Source organism: Vulpes vulpes, chromosome 12, assembly GCF_048418805.1.
Source record: "Vulpes vulpes isolate BD-2025 chromosome 12, VulVul3, whole genome shotgun sequence".
Taxonomy (NCBI): Eukaryota; Metazoa; Chordata; class Mammalia; order Carnivora; family Canidae; genus Vulpes; species Vulpes vulpes.
In genome coordinates, this window is record NC_132791.1 from 22452445 (window position 1) to 22470296 (window position 17852).

At 37.4% G+C, this 17852-nt stretch overlaps 1 protein-coding gene across 9 annotated transcripts in view; it reads right to left on the minus strand.

Moving 5' to 3' along the window:
- The window catches only part of LOC112930834 (phospholipid-transporting ATPase FetA-like), a 124459-nt gene that overhangs the window by 41532 nt on the left and 65075 nt on the right, over nt 1-17852 (minus strand). For all 9 annotated transcript variants that reach the window (XM_072727978.1, XM_072727981.1, XM_072727982.1 and 6 more), the window contains 6 exons: nt 17447-17519; nt 17011-17081; nt 15640-15722; nt 14761-14919; nt 12126-12214; nt 1468-1664 (listed from right to left, as the gene is read on the minus strand). In XM_072727978.1, coding sequence (XP_072584079.1) covers nt 1468-1664; nt 12126-12214; nt 14761-14919; nt 15640-15722; nt 17011-17081; nt 17447-17519 — 672 coding nt within the window. The remainder of the gene's footprint in view (nt 1-1467; nt 1665-12125; nt 12215-14760; nt 14920-15639; nt 15723-17010; nt 17082-17446; nt 17520-17852) is intronic.

A 17852-nucleotide genomic window follows, 5' to 3' on the forward strand; every position in this document is an offset into this window, starting at 1 on the left:
AAAGGGAATGTTGAAAACAGAAAAAGGAGATCAAAGATTTCTTTTACCTATTTCAAATTTTTGCTCATGAAAAAGAGGAGGAAACATCCTTCTTTTATTCAACTATTTTTTAAAAAAAGATTTTATTTATTTATTTGAGAGAGAGAGAGAGAGAGAGAGAGAGAAAGAGCATAAGCAGAAGAAGAGGGAGAAGCAGATTCTCTCACTAAGCAGGGAGCTCGATGTGGGGCTTGATCCCGGGTCTCCGGGATCATGACCTGAGCCAAACACCTAACCAACTGAGCCACCCAGGTGCCCCTCTTCTCCAACTTTTAGAAACCAGAATTTAGGTCATAATTATACTTACCTACCATTTGCCACATTGTTTCTTCGGGAAAACAAATCGTGAGTTCTGATGAACTGATTTACAAATGAATGTTTGGAACCTATCTCACTGATTAACTAGGGGCTGCCTGGTTTGTGCTTCAACATCACCAAATTTTTGTGCATTTTTTCTAATTATTGCATATGTTTATATGTCTTATTTAGCCATTTACATTATAAGCTATTTGAGGGCAGGGACAATTTTCTTTTTGTTTAACTCACATAGTATCTAGCACAGTATTCTGGATATGGAAAGTACTTAATACAATCTCTAGACATTTTTTTTAAACCCTTGGACAAGAAGTTTGGCAGTTTCTTATTATCTTTTTTTTAAGATTTATTTATTTTATTTTGTTTTTTTTTTTTTGGAAATCTTGCATAATGGATTTTACTTTAAATCTAGACATGTGCCAGATAAGCATCAGGTAAGGAACTATGTGCACAGAATTAAATCTAGAGGAATTACAAATTTTCATTCATCCCCAAGATTTTGTCTTGGTAGTCCTTGCTTAGTTGTTGTCATATGGCTACTGTTGATGCATAGATGACATATCCCAGGAGAGCAATACAATGGAGAGGAATAACACTGAATAAATCCAGTCTAGGGTGCAGACTAACTGGCTTTATGGTAAGGAGGTCGTGCCCTGGGGAACAGAGGGAAACATCAAGTCCTTTAGGTCCCTCTGGGCTGTGGCTGCCTAGTGGTTACAGCCATCTTTCAGCCGGGCACCTATTTATTTATTTCAGAGAGAAAGAGAGTGAGAGCAAGCACAAAGCAGGAGGGAGAGAGAGAGAGAATCCCAAGTAGACTCCACACTGAGGGTGGAGCCACATGTGGGGCTCAATCTCAGGACCCTGAGATCATGACCTGAGCTGAAACCAAGAGTCAGATACTAACTGACTGTGCCACCCAGGAAACCCTATCTCTAGACATTTCTCAGAGTGTTTTGTACACTCAGCACTATGGAAAGTAAAGAGTTAAGGAGCACACCATCTATGCTTTCTTAAAAAATGTTTCTTAACGCACTCTATTTGGGGAATTAAGCAGGAAGTGTAAAGTCAGCTCCCTCCCCCTATAACACAAAGTGGTCAAAAAAAGCCTACCTGACATAAAGGGAAATGGGCACCATAGTGTTGAGAATAATGAAGTAGGACCAGAATATGAGGATGGCAGAGGCAACTGATGAAGACACATATTTTTTCCATGGCAGAAAACTCTGGAAGTAGTAGCCTTTCTTGTGCTCCCAAATGCCATGTCCAATTGCTAGGATAAAACACATGCTGCCTAAAAACAGGAAAATCTGGAAATCAAAAAAAGAATTAAATTAACATTTCATCCAAGGTATATGGTGCTTCAGATCTACCTTTGGAAACTTATCTCTCAACAAACTTCCCTCTGTTCTAGGCAGTAGTGTACTGGATGAAAAGAAAGCCTAGCAGGAGCCATCTTTGAGATCTTGAAGGGAGATAAAAGTAACTAAACTATATTAAATACCAATGAAGTATCAGGAACTGTGCTAAGAACTTTACATACATTATTTAATATTTATAATACCTATCTTTTAGTAATAGATAAAGAACTTGATATTAAGAGTAGAAAAGTATTTTGCTTCATGTCGCTTAGCTACTAACTAGGAGAGACAGGTTTGTTTGTTTGTTTATTTATTTATTTTAGTAATCTCTACACCCAATGTAGGGATTGAGCTCATGACTCCAAGAGCAAAAGTCACATGTTTCTCTGGCTGAGCCAACCAGGCACACTGAGGAGACAGGTTTTAAAACAGTTCCAGAACCCAAGCTTTCAATCATTCCATTATTGAAGTGAGGTGCAGTTTTAGCCAAAGTCTAGAATACGTAGCAATGGCTTAACAGTTGGAGGTAGGTGGGTGGTAAGGGAATGGATAAAAAGGCTGAAAATATGGCAATTATGTCTCTAGTAAAGATTTGGTAAAACTGGAGGACAGATCATGTGCTTCCTGAGCCTACAGCTCTGAAGGAAGTGGTTAGAAATAATTAGAATATTAGTGTGTGTTGGCTGCCTCTGAACAAAGGCAGTAATTGACCAGTTGATAAGCAGAAATTTTCTGAAAAGGAATAGAGAGAAATTTGGGTCATCAAAGGACTGGAAAGCCTATTGCTTTTAGACACCAAAGATGAAGAGATAAAATTGAGATCTTAAGCAAACAAGGCCTAATAATTATTTCCAATTGAATAAAGTGATTCAGCCTGGAGGCAAAGTTCAGATTAAAGATGACACCATTTTTTTTTTTTTAAGATTTACTTGAGGGAAAGAGAGAGAAGAGGAGGAACGGGAGGGGCAGAGGGAGAGGGAGAGAGAATCTCAAGCAGACTCTGCATTAAGTGCAGAACCTGATGTGGAGCTCAATCTCACGACCCTGAGATCATGACCTGAACCAAAACCAAGAGTCAGCCACTTAACTGACTGTGCTACTCAGGTGCCCCTAAACCTTCTTACCCAAGGTTATAGTCTTACCCAAGGTTATAGTCTCAATCTGCTATCAGGTTGAGAGAAAAGGACATAGAGGGACAAGGAAGCAAAAAAAGACAAATTTGAGAATGATGATTGGAAAATAAGTTTGGGAAGAGGAGATAACTTTTCTGAACTCATTTTACAAGGCCAGCATTACCCTGGTACCAAAGCCAAACAAGGATACTACAAGAAAAGAAAACTGTAAGCCAATATTCTTGATGAATATAAGATGTAAAACTTCTCAACAAAATACTAGCAAACAAATTCAACAACACATTAAAAGGATCATACACCATGATCCAGTGGGATTTAGACATTAATGAGAGAAAGTGAAGACACAAATAAATGGAAAGATATTCTATGTTCATGGATTGGAACAGTAAACATTGTTAAAATGTCCATAGTACCCACAATTATCTATAGAGTTGATGTAATCCTAATCAAGATTCCAATGGCATTTTTTTTTTTTGCAGAAACTGAAAAAATAATCCTAAAATTTCTATGGAATCCTGAAAGATCCTGAATAGCCAAAGTAATCTTGGGAAAGAAAACAAAGCTGGATGTATCACATGTCCTGATTTCAAGCTACATTACAAAGCTATACTAACCAAAATAGTACTGGTATAAACACAGGCATGTACAACAATGGAACATAATCAATCAAGAGTCCAGAAATAAACCCATGCACATATCTCCAATATTGGACAAGGGAGGTAAGAACATGCAATGGATAAAAGGCAGACTCCTCAATAAATGGTGCTGGAAAAACTAGATAATCATATGTAAAATAATGAAACTGAAACTCTATCTTATACTACTCACAAAAATTAACTCAAAATGGATTAAAGACTTAAATGTAAGACCTGAAACCACAAAACTCCTAGGTAAAAAAACAGAGCAAAGCTCTTTGATATCAGTGGCAATGATTTTATGGATGTGACAACCAAAAAGCACAAGAAACAAAAGCAAAAATAAACAAGTAGGATTACATCAAATTAAAGGCTTCTGTGCAGCAAAAGAAATAAACAAAAGGCAATTTATGGAGAGAATATATTTGCAAACCACATATCTGATAAGAGGTTAATATTAAATATATATATCGAAGTCTTACAACTCAATAGCAAATAGCAAAAAAACTCCAAATAATTTGATTTAAAAAATGGGCGAAGGACCTACACAGATAATAGATTTCAAATATTTATTTTATATTTAGATTTCAAATGCCCAATAGGTACATGAAAAGATTATCAACTAATCATCAGGGAAATGCAAATTAAAACCACAATGAGATGTCACCTTAGAAAGGTATAATCAAAGAATGTTAGAATGGGTATAATAATAATAAAAAAAAAACAAGAGATAACACTAGGGAAGATGTACACTGCTGGTGGGAATGTAAATTGGTATAGTCACTATGAAAACAGTATAGATGCTCCTGAGAAAATTAAAACCAGAACTACCATATGATCTAGTAATTCCACTTCTGAGTATATACCCAAAGGAAATTAAATCACTGCCTTGAGAAGATATCTACCTCCATGTTCACTGTGGCATTATTTACAACAGCCAAGACATGGAAGTCACCTAAGTGTCCACTGACAGATAAATAGATAAAGAAAATGTCACACACACACATACACGAACACACACATACTGGAATATTATTCAGCCATAAAAAATAAGAAAATTCAGCCATTTGTGATAACAGGGATGAACTCTGATGGCATTATGCTAAGTGGAGTAAGAGAAAAACAAATACTCTGATAGTCTATATGTGGAATCTAAAACAAAAACAAGGGCAGCCTGGGTGGCTCAGGGGTTTAGCACTGCCTTCAGCCCAGAGCATGATCCTGGAGCCCCAGGATTGGGTCCCACATCGGGTTTCCTGCGTGGAGCCTGCTTCTCCCTCTGCCTGTGTCTCTGCCTCTCTCTCTCTCCTCTCTGTATATTCTCATGAATAAATAAATAAATAAAATCTTTAAAAATAAAATAAAACAAAAACAAAACTTTGTAAAAACAGAGAGCAGACTGGTGGTTGCCAGGTGCCAAGGGTAAGTGAAGAGGAGTGGGGTGAAGATGGTCAAAGAGTATAAACTTCCAGTTTTAAGACAATTAAATTCTGGAGATGTAATGAACAGCGTGGTGACTATACCTAACAATCTATACCTAACAATTTGAAAGTCACTAAGAGAGTAGATCTTAAAAGTTCTTACCACCAAATAAACAAAAGAAATGTAACTCTGTGAGGTGATGGATGTGTTAATATATCCTTATTGTAGTAATTATTTCACTACATATTTGATATACACATATATCAAATCACAGTATGGTACACCTTAAACCTATACAATGTTATATATCAATTATATGTTAAAGATGAAAAAATATCAAAAAAATTTTATATGAATGTAATCATATAGTACATGCTCTCCTTTTGATGAGATTCATATACTCAGCATAATTATTTTGGGATTCATGTATGTTTTTACATCTACTGATGGTATTCCATTGTATGGATACTGCACAATCTGTTTACTAATTTATCTTTTGTTGGACATTTGAGTTTTTCCAGTTAATGGCTATTATAAACAGCTGCACTGAACATATGTGTACAAGATTTTGCATGGATATATTCATTTCCTTAGTGAACATCTAGAAGTGGAATTGCTGGATCCTACAGTAAATTTATATTTAACTTTTTAAGAAACTGCCAAATGCTTTCCAAAGTGGTTGTACAATTTTACATTCCACTAACATTACATGTCCACATACCGCTAGAGCAAATAGATGTGATGTTATTATTGAACCACCTCTAAGTCTAATCAATGGTCCTCACACCTGTGTTCTTTGTCACAAAGTGTGACTAGCTCAAAGCAACACATCCCCACTGTTAGATGACTGGAGTTCTCATCTTTGAGTCACTGACAGGAAAAGTGTTTTTGATGGGAAAGTCTTTGAAAAGAAGAATATAAGAGGCAGGAGGAGTAGGTCTGAGACTATTCTCAGAAAATGAGATTTAAAAAAAAACTTATTATGAAAAATTTCAAGCACATATTAAGTTATATAAATAGTATAATGAATCCCTATGTACCCATCACCCAGCTTTAACAACTATCAATTCAGGGTCAGTCTTATTTCATCCAAGCCCTCTCTTCTCCTTTTGTTTTAAGCAAATTTCTCACATTATATAATTTTTTAAAGATTTCTTTATTTATTCATGAGAGACACAGAGAGAGAAAGAGAGGCAGAGACACAGACAGTGAGAGAAGCAAAGCAGGCTCCACACAGGGAGCCCGACACGGGACTCGATCTCGTGTCTCCAGGATCACACCCTGGGCTGAAGGCAGGCACTAAACCGCTAAGCCACCAGGGATCCCCTCACATTATATAATTTTATCTGTAAACTGTTTAATATATACCTTTAAAGGATATTATTTAAATACATAGCCATGTGTTTAACATTAATTTTATCACTTAAAAAATTAAAAATAAATCTTTAGTATCATTTGATATTTGAGATTTGAGTGTGGAGTGAGTAATGGGATGGGGAAGAACAAAACAGAGGAGGGTTGAGAAAAAAACAGTAAAACCTACCTTTATTTCTAGCCAAATGCAGATTCATACTGAGTAGTTTAGCTATTTGTAATGGTCTCTCTGGGGCCATAAACCTTTCCTTCTTAATCTTATTCCTACTTCTTATCCTTTTCTTCAATGAGTCATGTGGGAGCAAGGCTATCCTCATTATTTAGATCAAACCTCAATGATGAATTTGACAATTCATCAAATTCCTTTTTGGATAGTCTATATGGCCAACATTAAATTGGGGCCCATATTTTTCTACCTGCCACTCTTCCAGGCCCTATATCATCAGCTCTAATGGGAAAAAATGGGACAGGTGAAATGATTAGAAAAAAGTATTATTTATAACTAGAAACTTATTTATAATTTATTTGTTATAAATTATTAAAATAAATTATTTATTTCAAAGTTGTGGGAAAATATTGCAGGGGGACCTTCAGCATACTCCATCTCTGTTGCCTGGATAACTGAGAATTACCCATGATTTCCAGTGATGTGTCCTGCCTTACTGTTGGACCAGATCTTTCTGCTCAGATTAAGCCACCAGAAAGGAAAATTATGTCTATCAGACCAAATCCCTTAGGGCAGGACTTGTCCATCGGTGTGAGGCTACCAGGGGCAGGACACAGTTTGCTCTTTTCTCATTCCCAGAACTTTTCCTGCCATCTCAAGGCTTTCTAAGTCCTTGTGGATGTTCTAGGTCTCTTATTATTGTGATGGAGTTTATTGGTACATAGTTTCTAAAGCTTCACCTCGCTTCCATTCTACAGTAAGAAACAAGTAAGAAATTGGTTGTGGCTACAAACCCTAGAGGTTGCTTGTTTATTATCAGAGCCAGTCAGACCCAAGAAGAGTGGACAGACTTCCATTTAGCAAAAAGTGATACCAGTAAATCACTGTTGACAAAAATGACAGTGAACTAGTAAGGCTGTCACTGTCACAGGGGAGCTCCCAGGCTTCATAGGCAGCAGGTAAAAAGAAAGTACTCCTTGATTCTTTAACTGTGCTTTTCATTGTTCTTCATCCCAAAAGTAGATCCTGGATTTCTGGCACCACTCAAATTTCAAACACTCTGCTTCTTCTTCTTTTTTTTTTTTTTTTTTTTAGATTTTTAAAAAATTTATTTATTCATGAAAGACAGAGAGAGAGAGAGGCAGAGACACAGGCAGAGGGAAAAGCAGGCTCCATGCAGGGATCCTGGGACTCCAGGATCACGCCCTGAGCCGAAGGCAGGTGCTAAACCACTGAGCCACCCAGGGATCCCTAACACTCTTCTTCTTTACCCAACAAACACACTCTTACTTAATAGACTAGGTTTCAGGAAGCATTGTCACTGTGAGCTCTGGTCACTGGGGAGAGAGAGGGGATCAAACTTCAGCTCAGCTCTGGGCTCGTCAGGAAGCAGCTTGGCTAAATACGCTTCTTGTATCTGCCAGATTTTCCCCGAAGAAACATTTCCAAAAATGCAGGAAAAAAATGAAGTGTTTAAGCCAAGAAAGATTTCTGCTGCAGCTTCAAGAAATGAAAGTGCATTACATTTAACTACATTAACAATGTTCTGGTGAAAAATAGCAAAATACTGCACCTCGCTAATTCAAGAATTTTCCTCATTTAATAACCACTCAAAAGATACTTATTGATCACTATTTTGTGTAAGACATTTCCAAGAATATAGAGATGGTTATGATCTAATTTCTACCTTAGAGGCTTATAATTTGGTAGCTCAGATTTTCATTCATTTTTTTTTTTCACTCAACAAATAATAATAAAGCTCTGTTATATGTTGGGGATAGTTCTAGGGGCTGAAGATAAAGTGGTTAAAAAAAAAGACAATGTCTTTACTCTCAAAGAATTTATAATCCTGTAGAGATAGGTGGCCAAGAGGTAAGAAATTTTTAAAAAATTAACTAGTGCTAAGTGCTGTGATGAAAATAAAATAGGTTAATAGAATAAAGAAGGTATTGGTAAGGGTGGCTACTTTAGATAGAAAAGTAGCTTCTCTGAAAATGTGGCATCGAATGACAAATAAGAAATAAGCCATGTAAAGATGTGGATCAGGCACTGTCAGCAAGGGTAAAGGTTTAAAGGTAGGAACAAGTTTGCTTTCTCACTTGATCTGTAGTTTTCCTAGGTATAGATTTCTAAGTCAAATAACTTTCACTAAGAACTCTGAAGGGATGACCTTACTAATTCCTAGGATCCAGTGGCATGGGTAAGAAGTCTAATGTCAATCTATTGTTCAATTTTTGGGTTGATATCTTATTCTTAACCCCGTGAAAATTTTGAGGGACTTCTGAATACCCTTGGAGCTCTAAAAAATCATGAATTCTGGTTGGACACGTTACATTTTCTTCAATTCTAGGAAATATTCCTCTATTTCTCTTTGACAATGTCATCCCCTCCGTTTTCTCTGGTAGATTAATTTGGGGGCTCTTTGTTTGGTTTTATATTAAAAAGAAGTATTTATCTCATATATTTTATCCTTTCATTAGAGAGTTCTTTGACTTTTTTTTCTAGTTCTTTTATTGACTTTTAAATTTCAGCTAATTTTACTTCCCCAAATTCTTTTTTTTTGTCTTTAGATTGCTTTTTTCCTTTCCATTTTTTAGCAACCCTATTCTTATTTTATTTATGCAATTGTGTCTTCTAAGAATAGTGATAAGAATTTTTGGAAGTTCTCTTCTTTTCTCTTCCCTGAATTGTATCTTTTCCTGGGTCAGTTATTCTATTTGTTCATCTTCATCCTCCTTGTTTGTGTTCCTGACTTCCCTCTGGTCCACTTAAAGATGGGAGTAAAAGAGTAGCTTAATTATTATAGGTTGGTAGTTTCCTTTGGTTAATTTTGTTTCCCCAATAGGCCACTCTCCTGAATGGGAACAAGTAAGCACGAATTTTGTATAGATAGGCAGCATGTGTCATTTGACGGGTCTCACCCTCAAGTGCGCAAGGAGCATGCAAGCACATGTGAGCCCCATAAATTAATTAATTTATGATATTATTTATTTGAGAGAGAGTGAACATGCGCGTGTGTACATGCACATGTGTGGAGGGGGGATAGAGGGAGAGGGACAGTCCAAAGCAGATTCCCACTGAGCGCGGAGCCTGATGATCCCACAATCCATGAGATTATGACCTAAGCCAAAATCACCAGTTGGATCCTCAACCAACTGAACCACCCAGGTGCTCTGCCCCTTAAATTGAAAATAAAGTGGGTTTTACTCTGAAGTGATGACACCCACATTAGAAGGCCTTGTTCTCTGAGATGTTCAGAGTCTGCTGATAGTTCATCCTCTGGCAGGACTATTAGGTATTTATTTCCTATTTGTACTTCTCTACAGTCATTTTATTAAGCTTCTCAATGTACTTCTTCTTCTTTTTTTTTTTTTTTTTAAGATTTTACTTATGTTCTTCTTAAACTGGATGCCCCAAAGTGAACACAGGTACCCCAGATAATATTTCATATTTTCTGTATATGTGCTGCCGAAGCAAGCACTATTTCATATTTTCCGAATGAAAGATTGATAACGTGAATGGCCATACAACTATAGGAATTTATAACAGCTACTCTGCCAGCTTTGTTGCCCCAGCATTTTCACTGACTCTCTGTTGCCTCTATCTTGTGAGAACCTGAGCAGAGAACTATATTCTCTCTCTGGAGACCTCCACTGCAGGTACCAGTATGTTCCTGCTCTAATCGGCATTGGAGTTCTCCAGGCCTGCTATTCAGCTATCATCCTAGGACTTCCTTTCACTTGCCCCCATGTTTCCTGGCTTCCTTATCTTCTTTCTTACTTTACTTTCTTGTTTTGCCTGAGTATACACACTAGGAGCTTCCTAAAAGAGGAGACATGATGAATAAATTTTTTTGAATCTTTACACATATGGATATTTCTTTATACTTGAATTTATTGGTAGTTTCACTACATTTAGAATTATAGGCTGCAAATAATTTTCTTGCACACTCGGCTATTCTGACTTTTGATCCTGGTATATGGATATGGAAGCTTGTGGGATTTTCTTTTTAGTCTTATAATTTCTTCATATGTGGCCAATCTGCCTTTTAAACAGGGCTTGTCATGTGTTTTAATTTTGTCCCTGCAGAGAGACAGCAAGTATAGCAGAAAGAGCATTGATTCTGAAAAGTTATGCCTAGATGGATAGATGTGATAATTAAATAAAATTATATATGTAAAGCATATGGCACAAATTAATGCCCTTTTATATAGAGGGCTACACCCAGATCTTGTAAATCTTTATGATTCTCACATCTGGCACATACTAGGCACATAATAGATTCTCAATAAATATGAGTTGATGAGTCATAGATCTGTCTCTGCCATTATTTATGATATTTATCTTTACTGTGTCTTAATTTTCTTATTTGCAAATGAGGAAAATACTTCTTGTTTATTGTCATGGATGCAGTGAGGCTCCAGTAGGTGAATGATGAATATTCTAAAAAGTTAATATCACCCTAACAGATGTCAAGTATTGTCACTGACCTTCAGATAGGTAAATAAGTACATGCACCTCCCTAGGCATATGGGAGACATCCCGTTTTGAAAACAAGCCAAGGCTAAATGACCTAACTTAGTGCTTAATGATACATGTTCCAAATACTCTCAGAGGCATATTTACCTATGTCACCTTCCTGAATTCTCAAATATGATTGTTTTCCTCATTAAGAAACCAGGAAATGTCACTTAGTTTCAATTGCTGAAAGCTATGCAGACAGTAGTAGAAAGAGAAAAAGTGGATACTAGCTTCTGGTCTCAAAGCTGAATAAACTTTCCTATTTTTCTAAAACCCCATTTACTAAATCCAAAGGATTTAGGAAAGAACTGTGATATTTCCCATAATAAATAATAGAGGAGAGGCAGTTTCTAATTCAGATATTAATGAGAGATATACAGAAAGTAAAAGTATTTTTGAAAATTTCAGAGTCTAAGCAATTGAGTAAAAATAAAAATGAAAAATCATTGAGTTAAGTATAGGAAGCCCTGAAACTGCTCAGTTATGCAAACAAGTCTGTATCTAACAAGAATAAAGATAACCTGTATAGGACAGCATGGAAATAAGTCTTCAGTTTAAACTCTTATCAAAGTTATTACTGTCTATTGAGTGCTTTTCAAATTTCATTTCTTAGCAGCGGAAGATCTATTTTCCAACTGAAATCTTATAGTACAGACAAATGTGAAGTTGCTCTTCTGGAAGTAAGAACATCAGAATGAGGGGAGCCAGAACAGAACTCACTTGATCCTCTCTATTTTCCCTACAGCCGACCTTAGACTTACTTCGCTAAGAAAACAGTTTGAAAATCACCCAGCTTAATTAAGTGAAGGTGTTATACTAGTCCAAATAAAGTTTTATTAAAGGGCTCATGGGTAAAACAGGCTATGAGGAAATAAAAATGTGTCAGTTTCTTAGGCAGGGTCCTTGATCCATTCCAGCAGCACTAATCAGAACATGAGATCTTAAACAAATTTTGACTATCCTGTACAACAGAGGTGTAAATTAGAGATTCCTTGTCAATTGGGTCTGTTCTTTTCTGCTTCTGGCATTAGTAAATAGGGTACCAAAACTGCCTGAGTTTTTCAAACAACTAAAGTCTAAGTCGGAAATGTCAGCTACTGCCATGGAGGAAGAGAAGAATGTCTATTTATAAAGAAGCAGAAAAATGACTTTAACTTACCCAGAGCACAAGGACATTCAAGAGATGGTCCATGTGTGTCCGTTTAAAGGTGGACTTTCCACAGTTCTGCATTAATTTGGTGTCTGGTCCTAAGTGAAACACAGAGGTCAGCCCTTAGAATCACTGAATATACTCAGATGATTGAAAATTGATTGAATTATACCTTTATGATCATCTAATAAAACCTCTTGCCAGGGGATAAAGCCCTGGAGAAAGGCTCATAGTTGGTGCCAATAACTCAAAATATAAAAATTTTGTTTCTAAGGATAATTCCAACTATTTACGCAAAGTGCATCAATGCTGACCCATCTTTTTGCAGCACCTTAGAGAGTCTAGTCTTTCATAGATGAGCTAAGTCAGAAGAGGAGCCCACAAGCTTCTTCTTTTTTTTAATTTTAATTTTAATTCCAGTTAGTTTAAATAGTGTCATATTAGTTTCAGGTGTACAATATAGTAATTCAACAGTAGAAGCCACAAGATTCTTTCTCATCATCATCCAGTTTATTTAGTTTAGAAAAGAGATTTTTTGATAAAGCAATCTCTACCTTCTTTTGAGGAAACTCTTTGCTGAGACAGGATCAATTTTCTAGTTTCTAATTGGGAAAGGAAGAACGGAAAAGGCAATGGCAGTGGCTTCTTCTGAGGTGGAAGCTGGGACTTTTCTGGGGCTGAGAGACAGAGGCTGTATTTCTTCATATTAGGGCAAATGGTAAGTAGAAGTAAAGAGTTCTTTTTTTTTTTTTTAGAAGTAAAGAGTTCTTAGTGGCCAATGGGACTAGAGTTGATATTACTGAACAGAGATATGGCTGTAGAGAAAATGTAAGAAGAAGTGGGCAGCCCCGGTGGTGCAGCGGTTTAGCGCCACCTTGCAGCCTAGGGCGTGATCCTGGAGGCCCTGGATCTAGTCCCGCCACCTTGCAGCCTAGGGCGTTATCCTGGAGGCCCTGGATCTAGTCCCACGTCAGGCTCTCTGCATGGTGCCTGCTTCTCCATCTGCCTGTGTCTCTGCCCCCCTCCTCCTCTGTGTGTGTCTCTATCAATAAATAAATAAATAATCTTTAAAAAAAAAGTAAGAAGTTTAGAAGAAAGTGTAAGTAGCAATTTCCTTAGTTTTTACAATCTGAATGTTACTCTTACATGTACTCTAATGAAGGAATTTCATTAATGTTTACACATGAGCGAATTGGAACTTCCCTGACAATGTGGGCAAACCCTGAGAATGGAGGGCATAGCTACACTATTCATTCCTTCTAAGGTATTTTGTGAAGGCCTGAAGTCATGAGAAGTTTGGCTCAAAGCCAGGAAGCTACAAGGGACAGAATCTTCCAGGGATCCTTAGAAAGAATGACCTACCTCATGTTTCAAGAAGAATGTGGAGCTCATGGTAGAATGTGGGTATCATGAGCAGGAAAAGCAACTAAATTCTGCACTGAATACTCAAGATGCTCTTAAATGGTGTCAGTTCTCTTCTGCCGAGTTTCCCAAAGTCCCCAAAGATTTCTCACTACCATGTAAACCAAGAGTCAGAGAGAAACCTTAACTAAGTTTGTGCTTGTTGGCAACCTCACTGCCATTGCTTAGGGAGAAAAATCTTTTGTTGAAAAATGAGCTTTTTTTGAATGGCAATGTGTAGGGGTAGCTGCCAAAGTACAGTGAAGAAAATAAATGTACTTCAAATCTTTTGAGTTTGGGACTAGAAGTTGTCACTATAGCTCAAGAACCAATGAAAAAATTCCACCAAGGCCTCCTTGGACTCTAAAACTTCTTTTTAGGGGCTTGATCCCATTAATCTCCACAGAAGTGAAGCAGCTAGGACTCCCATGTCCAGTAATGAATTCTCTAGAAAGGGAGCTCAGAGTTGGATAGTAGTCACTGTGGTAAATCTTCCCTGATGCTTTCTTCAGTGTTCCCCATCTTCTTCCTACAGTTATGTCATCAATGACCATTATCACCAAGGGCACAAGGTGGCACAGAGGCTTCCTCCATTTTCCCAAACACATAATCCCCCCCAAATCCCTCACTAAGCATAAGGGACTATGGCTCTAAATGACTTCTCAAGAGGGGCCACTGCTAATGATTCACATGTGCCTTTTCTGTGGTATGAATCCCTCACATTTTATTTTATATTTTTCTCCATAGTGAGCATTCTCACCAAGAGCATTCTATGTGTATTCTCTGCTCGAAGTAATCCACATATATATACACTCTCCTCTCATATGTTCCCCTTTCACATGTTAACTCCATGTGTACTCTTTCTATATGTATACCTTCTTTTGTGTCCAGGTATGACTGGAAAGACTCATAAGTGCCCTGTGCTCTTGGAACACAAAGACTGCCTTTAACAAAGGTAGAGCTGATAATGTTAGCAGCTCATTGCTTGGGGGGAAATGTCTTTTTTTTTTTTCTCAGAAGAAATGTTTTTCTTAAACCTTCCATCCATTCATCTATCCATCTACCTCCTTCCCTTTCTATCTGTTTCAAAGCCATAGTGTGTATATATGTGTGGTGTGGTGGTGGTGGTAGTGGTGGTGTGTGTGTGTATCTCCCATATCTACATCCTGGACACTGAGTACCCACAAATTGATCATGAATGGAATCTAGCATATTGGGGGTCTGTCACTGAAAGGAGACTCACCAGTATAAATCACCAAGCCATAGCACCAATCTGTATTCCTGATGACACAGCCTCGGAGTAGCAGCTTGTCATGGTTCAGGAGGTAGTTTTTTCCCTTATAAGTCAGTATTCCTGTGAATTTGTCCAACTTGTTATTGGGAGACTCACATTTCACTTTTCCTAAAGAAAAATGAAGGAGTGAGAATTCTGGTTCTGTAATCTTAGGCCTTTCCTAATAGGAGGCTTAACAGAAAAGAAGAAAAAATCTTCTTTCAAAATACATACACATCTTTTTCCTATCCTCTCTCAGTTGCTGCCCATTTCTCACCAGCTCCCTTTAGAAAGGCAGACAAAGGCTTCTGGGCATCAAAGAAGAGTAATTCTGTATGTGATATGGGTCATCCAGAGAGAGGAAACCCCACATGATAACTTATCACCTATCAGTACTGTCAGATCACATGAGCTCTGAATCTAAAGAAATTTAAAAAACTACTTAACTTAAAGCAAATCTAGAATTTTTTTTCAAAATGGAAATAATTTGGCTTTTTCCTAATCACTGAAGTAAAATATGTCCCTTGTAAATACATATGCAATACTAAGAGGAGAAAGTAAAATTGCCTAGAGATATATGCTATTAATCTTTTGAAGTACATCCTTCAAGTTTTTCTATACATGGATTTGTAAACATGTATGTTTCCAAAAATAAGCTCAGTTTATAGACACTATGCATAGTCGGCTGTAATCCGTTTTTTTTCACTTATTAATATGTTGTGAATATTTTTCCATGTAAATAAATATCAACTTGCATATTATTCTTAATAAGTTATGAAGGATTCACTGTATGGATGTACTATATTTAACCAGTCCTCTACTGATAAACATGTGAGTGGGCAAACTTACCATCAAAGGCAGAGAGCAGCCCCAGGTTATCTTCCAAGTTGCTGGTAACTGAGATGGCCTGCTTCACTTTCAGGTTGGTTTCGCTAGAGCAAAGGGCACACAGTCATCAAAGCATAGGAAACATGCATAATTACAACAGCACAGGGCCAGCTTCTCCCATTTCATCTTGGGATTTTAAGAATATAGATACTGCCTATAGAGCTTGGACTACAGGTTTGAGCTTTAAGAGTCACCTCCACTGTTCTCTCTCAAAGACAGTACTGAGACAGACAGCTCTACAAGGAAGCCAAGTGTTAGCCCACTTGCTCCCCTCTCTCTGCTCTCATTCCTTGAAACACACCACCACTGTTTTAACTGATCCATGAAATCTTGCTGTTCAGGTGCTCTATCTAGAGGCTGAAGAGACACCACAAAACAGCCTGAAGGTGGCACTGCTCCCTTCAAGAATAAGGAGCAGCTCTTGGTAAGAATAATAACCTTGTACACATTTCCAAGTAAAAATACTCCTCATTTCATAAATATTTATAAGACCCATGAAGGAATTCCAGTTAACCATTTGCAGATATAGGAATTCAGAGACAGAAACAAAAATGGAAGCCACATTTCAAAAAGCTTACAGGCAACCAAGAGGAATAGTTGTAAGAATGCAATTGATAGAAAACCCCAGAGGACAAGCTCTCTGAAGATGGCTTCTATTCTCCTAAGACCTTAGCTTTTGCCTGTTAATGAATTTCTACCTTAAATCCTTTATTTATTTATTTTTTTAATTTATTATTTTATGATAGTCACACAGAGAGAGAGAGAGGCGCAGAGACATAGGCAGAGAGAGAAGCAGGCTCCATGCACCGGGAGCCCGATGTGGGATTCGATCCTGGGTCTCCAGGATCACACCCTGGGCCAAAGGCAAGCGCTAAACCGCTGCGCCACCCAGGGATCCCTACCTTAAATCCTTTATAGAACATGGTATTTCATCAGTAAATAATTACCTCCATACTCATCATCCCCATGCCTTTAACCCCCACTGGAAACTTCAGAACTCTATTCTGAAATTTTACATTATATTAACCTCTTTCCTGTCACTCAACATTAGTGAATACAGCCAGAGTGTCTCCATTTTAAAGACAGAGAAAATGGAGTTTATGCGTCCAGATTCTTTACCCAGTGGATGTTTGATTATGGAATGTTAAGAGCTCAGCCTTAGACTTGAGATCCCAAGGGTCTGGCTTCCTATTTTCTCTTATCTGAATATTTCTAGCATCTTTGGCACTTCCATCTGGGAATCAAATTTATTCTCTGCATCATGCTCTCCCTCTCAGTGAGAAATTAAGCTGGATCAATGGTCTTAAATGATTATCAGGAAGAAACACTTACCCATCCAGTTCTGCTGTTTCTATGTATGTCAGACCGTATGGCTCACTGCTAGAGAGTAACAGTACATCAGCCTGTGGTCAGAAAAGCCAGAGAAGATGAGGAAAGCAGGAAAGGGAGTTTTAACATTACAGTGTGACAGAAGCAACTACCTCAGGAACAGATGTTCATCCTAAAACCTTATAGATATTTGGTTTATTTTGTCTAGGGCCCGCTGCTGCTACTACACACTAGTCATATTTTATCTGTAGCTGTGGTAAGAGGCTGGCAAAAACAAGCTTACCACATGTGCTCCTTACCACAGGAGCTGTTGATCTCCACATGTGAAGTAATGCAGATAGAGGTCACCAAAAGCAGTGGCAGCAGAAGTGCTAAAATAGTTCCTTTGTACTCACTCAAGCAAAAAAAGAAAAAAGCCACAGCCCAAAGAGGTACTCACCGTGACAGACTGATTATTTTTTAGTTTTATTATATCTCCCACTTGAATATTCATCCATTTGTCCTCCTTTATCCTGTAAGAAAATGAGCCTTGAATACCTGCTTTGAGAATTTCCCCATAGCCCTGCTTTGAAAATCTAATTAATTAATTAATTAAAATAAAAAGAAAATAAACTGAGATGAAATCAAGGCTTATAGGAAACCCAAACTGGTTTGTGAGGCATCCTTGCTATAATCAAGAATGGGGGTCATTTCTCTTGACTTCAGGTTACAAGGGTTTTCTAAAACTCTATAAAAGCATATGTAGTCATATGTGCACATAATTATTCTTTAAAAGTAATATATGCACATGGTAAAAAAATATTTCAAATAATAAAGAAGTATGAAAAGGAAAAACTCTCTCCCCA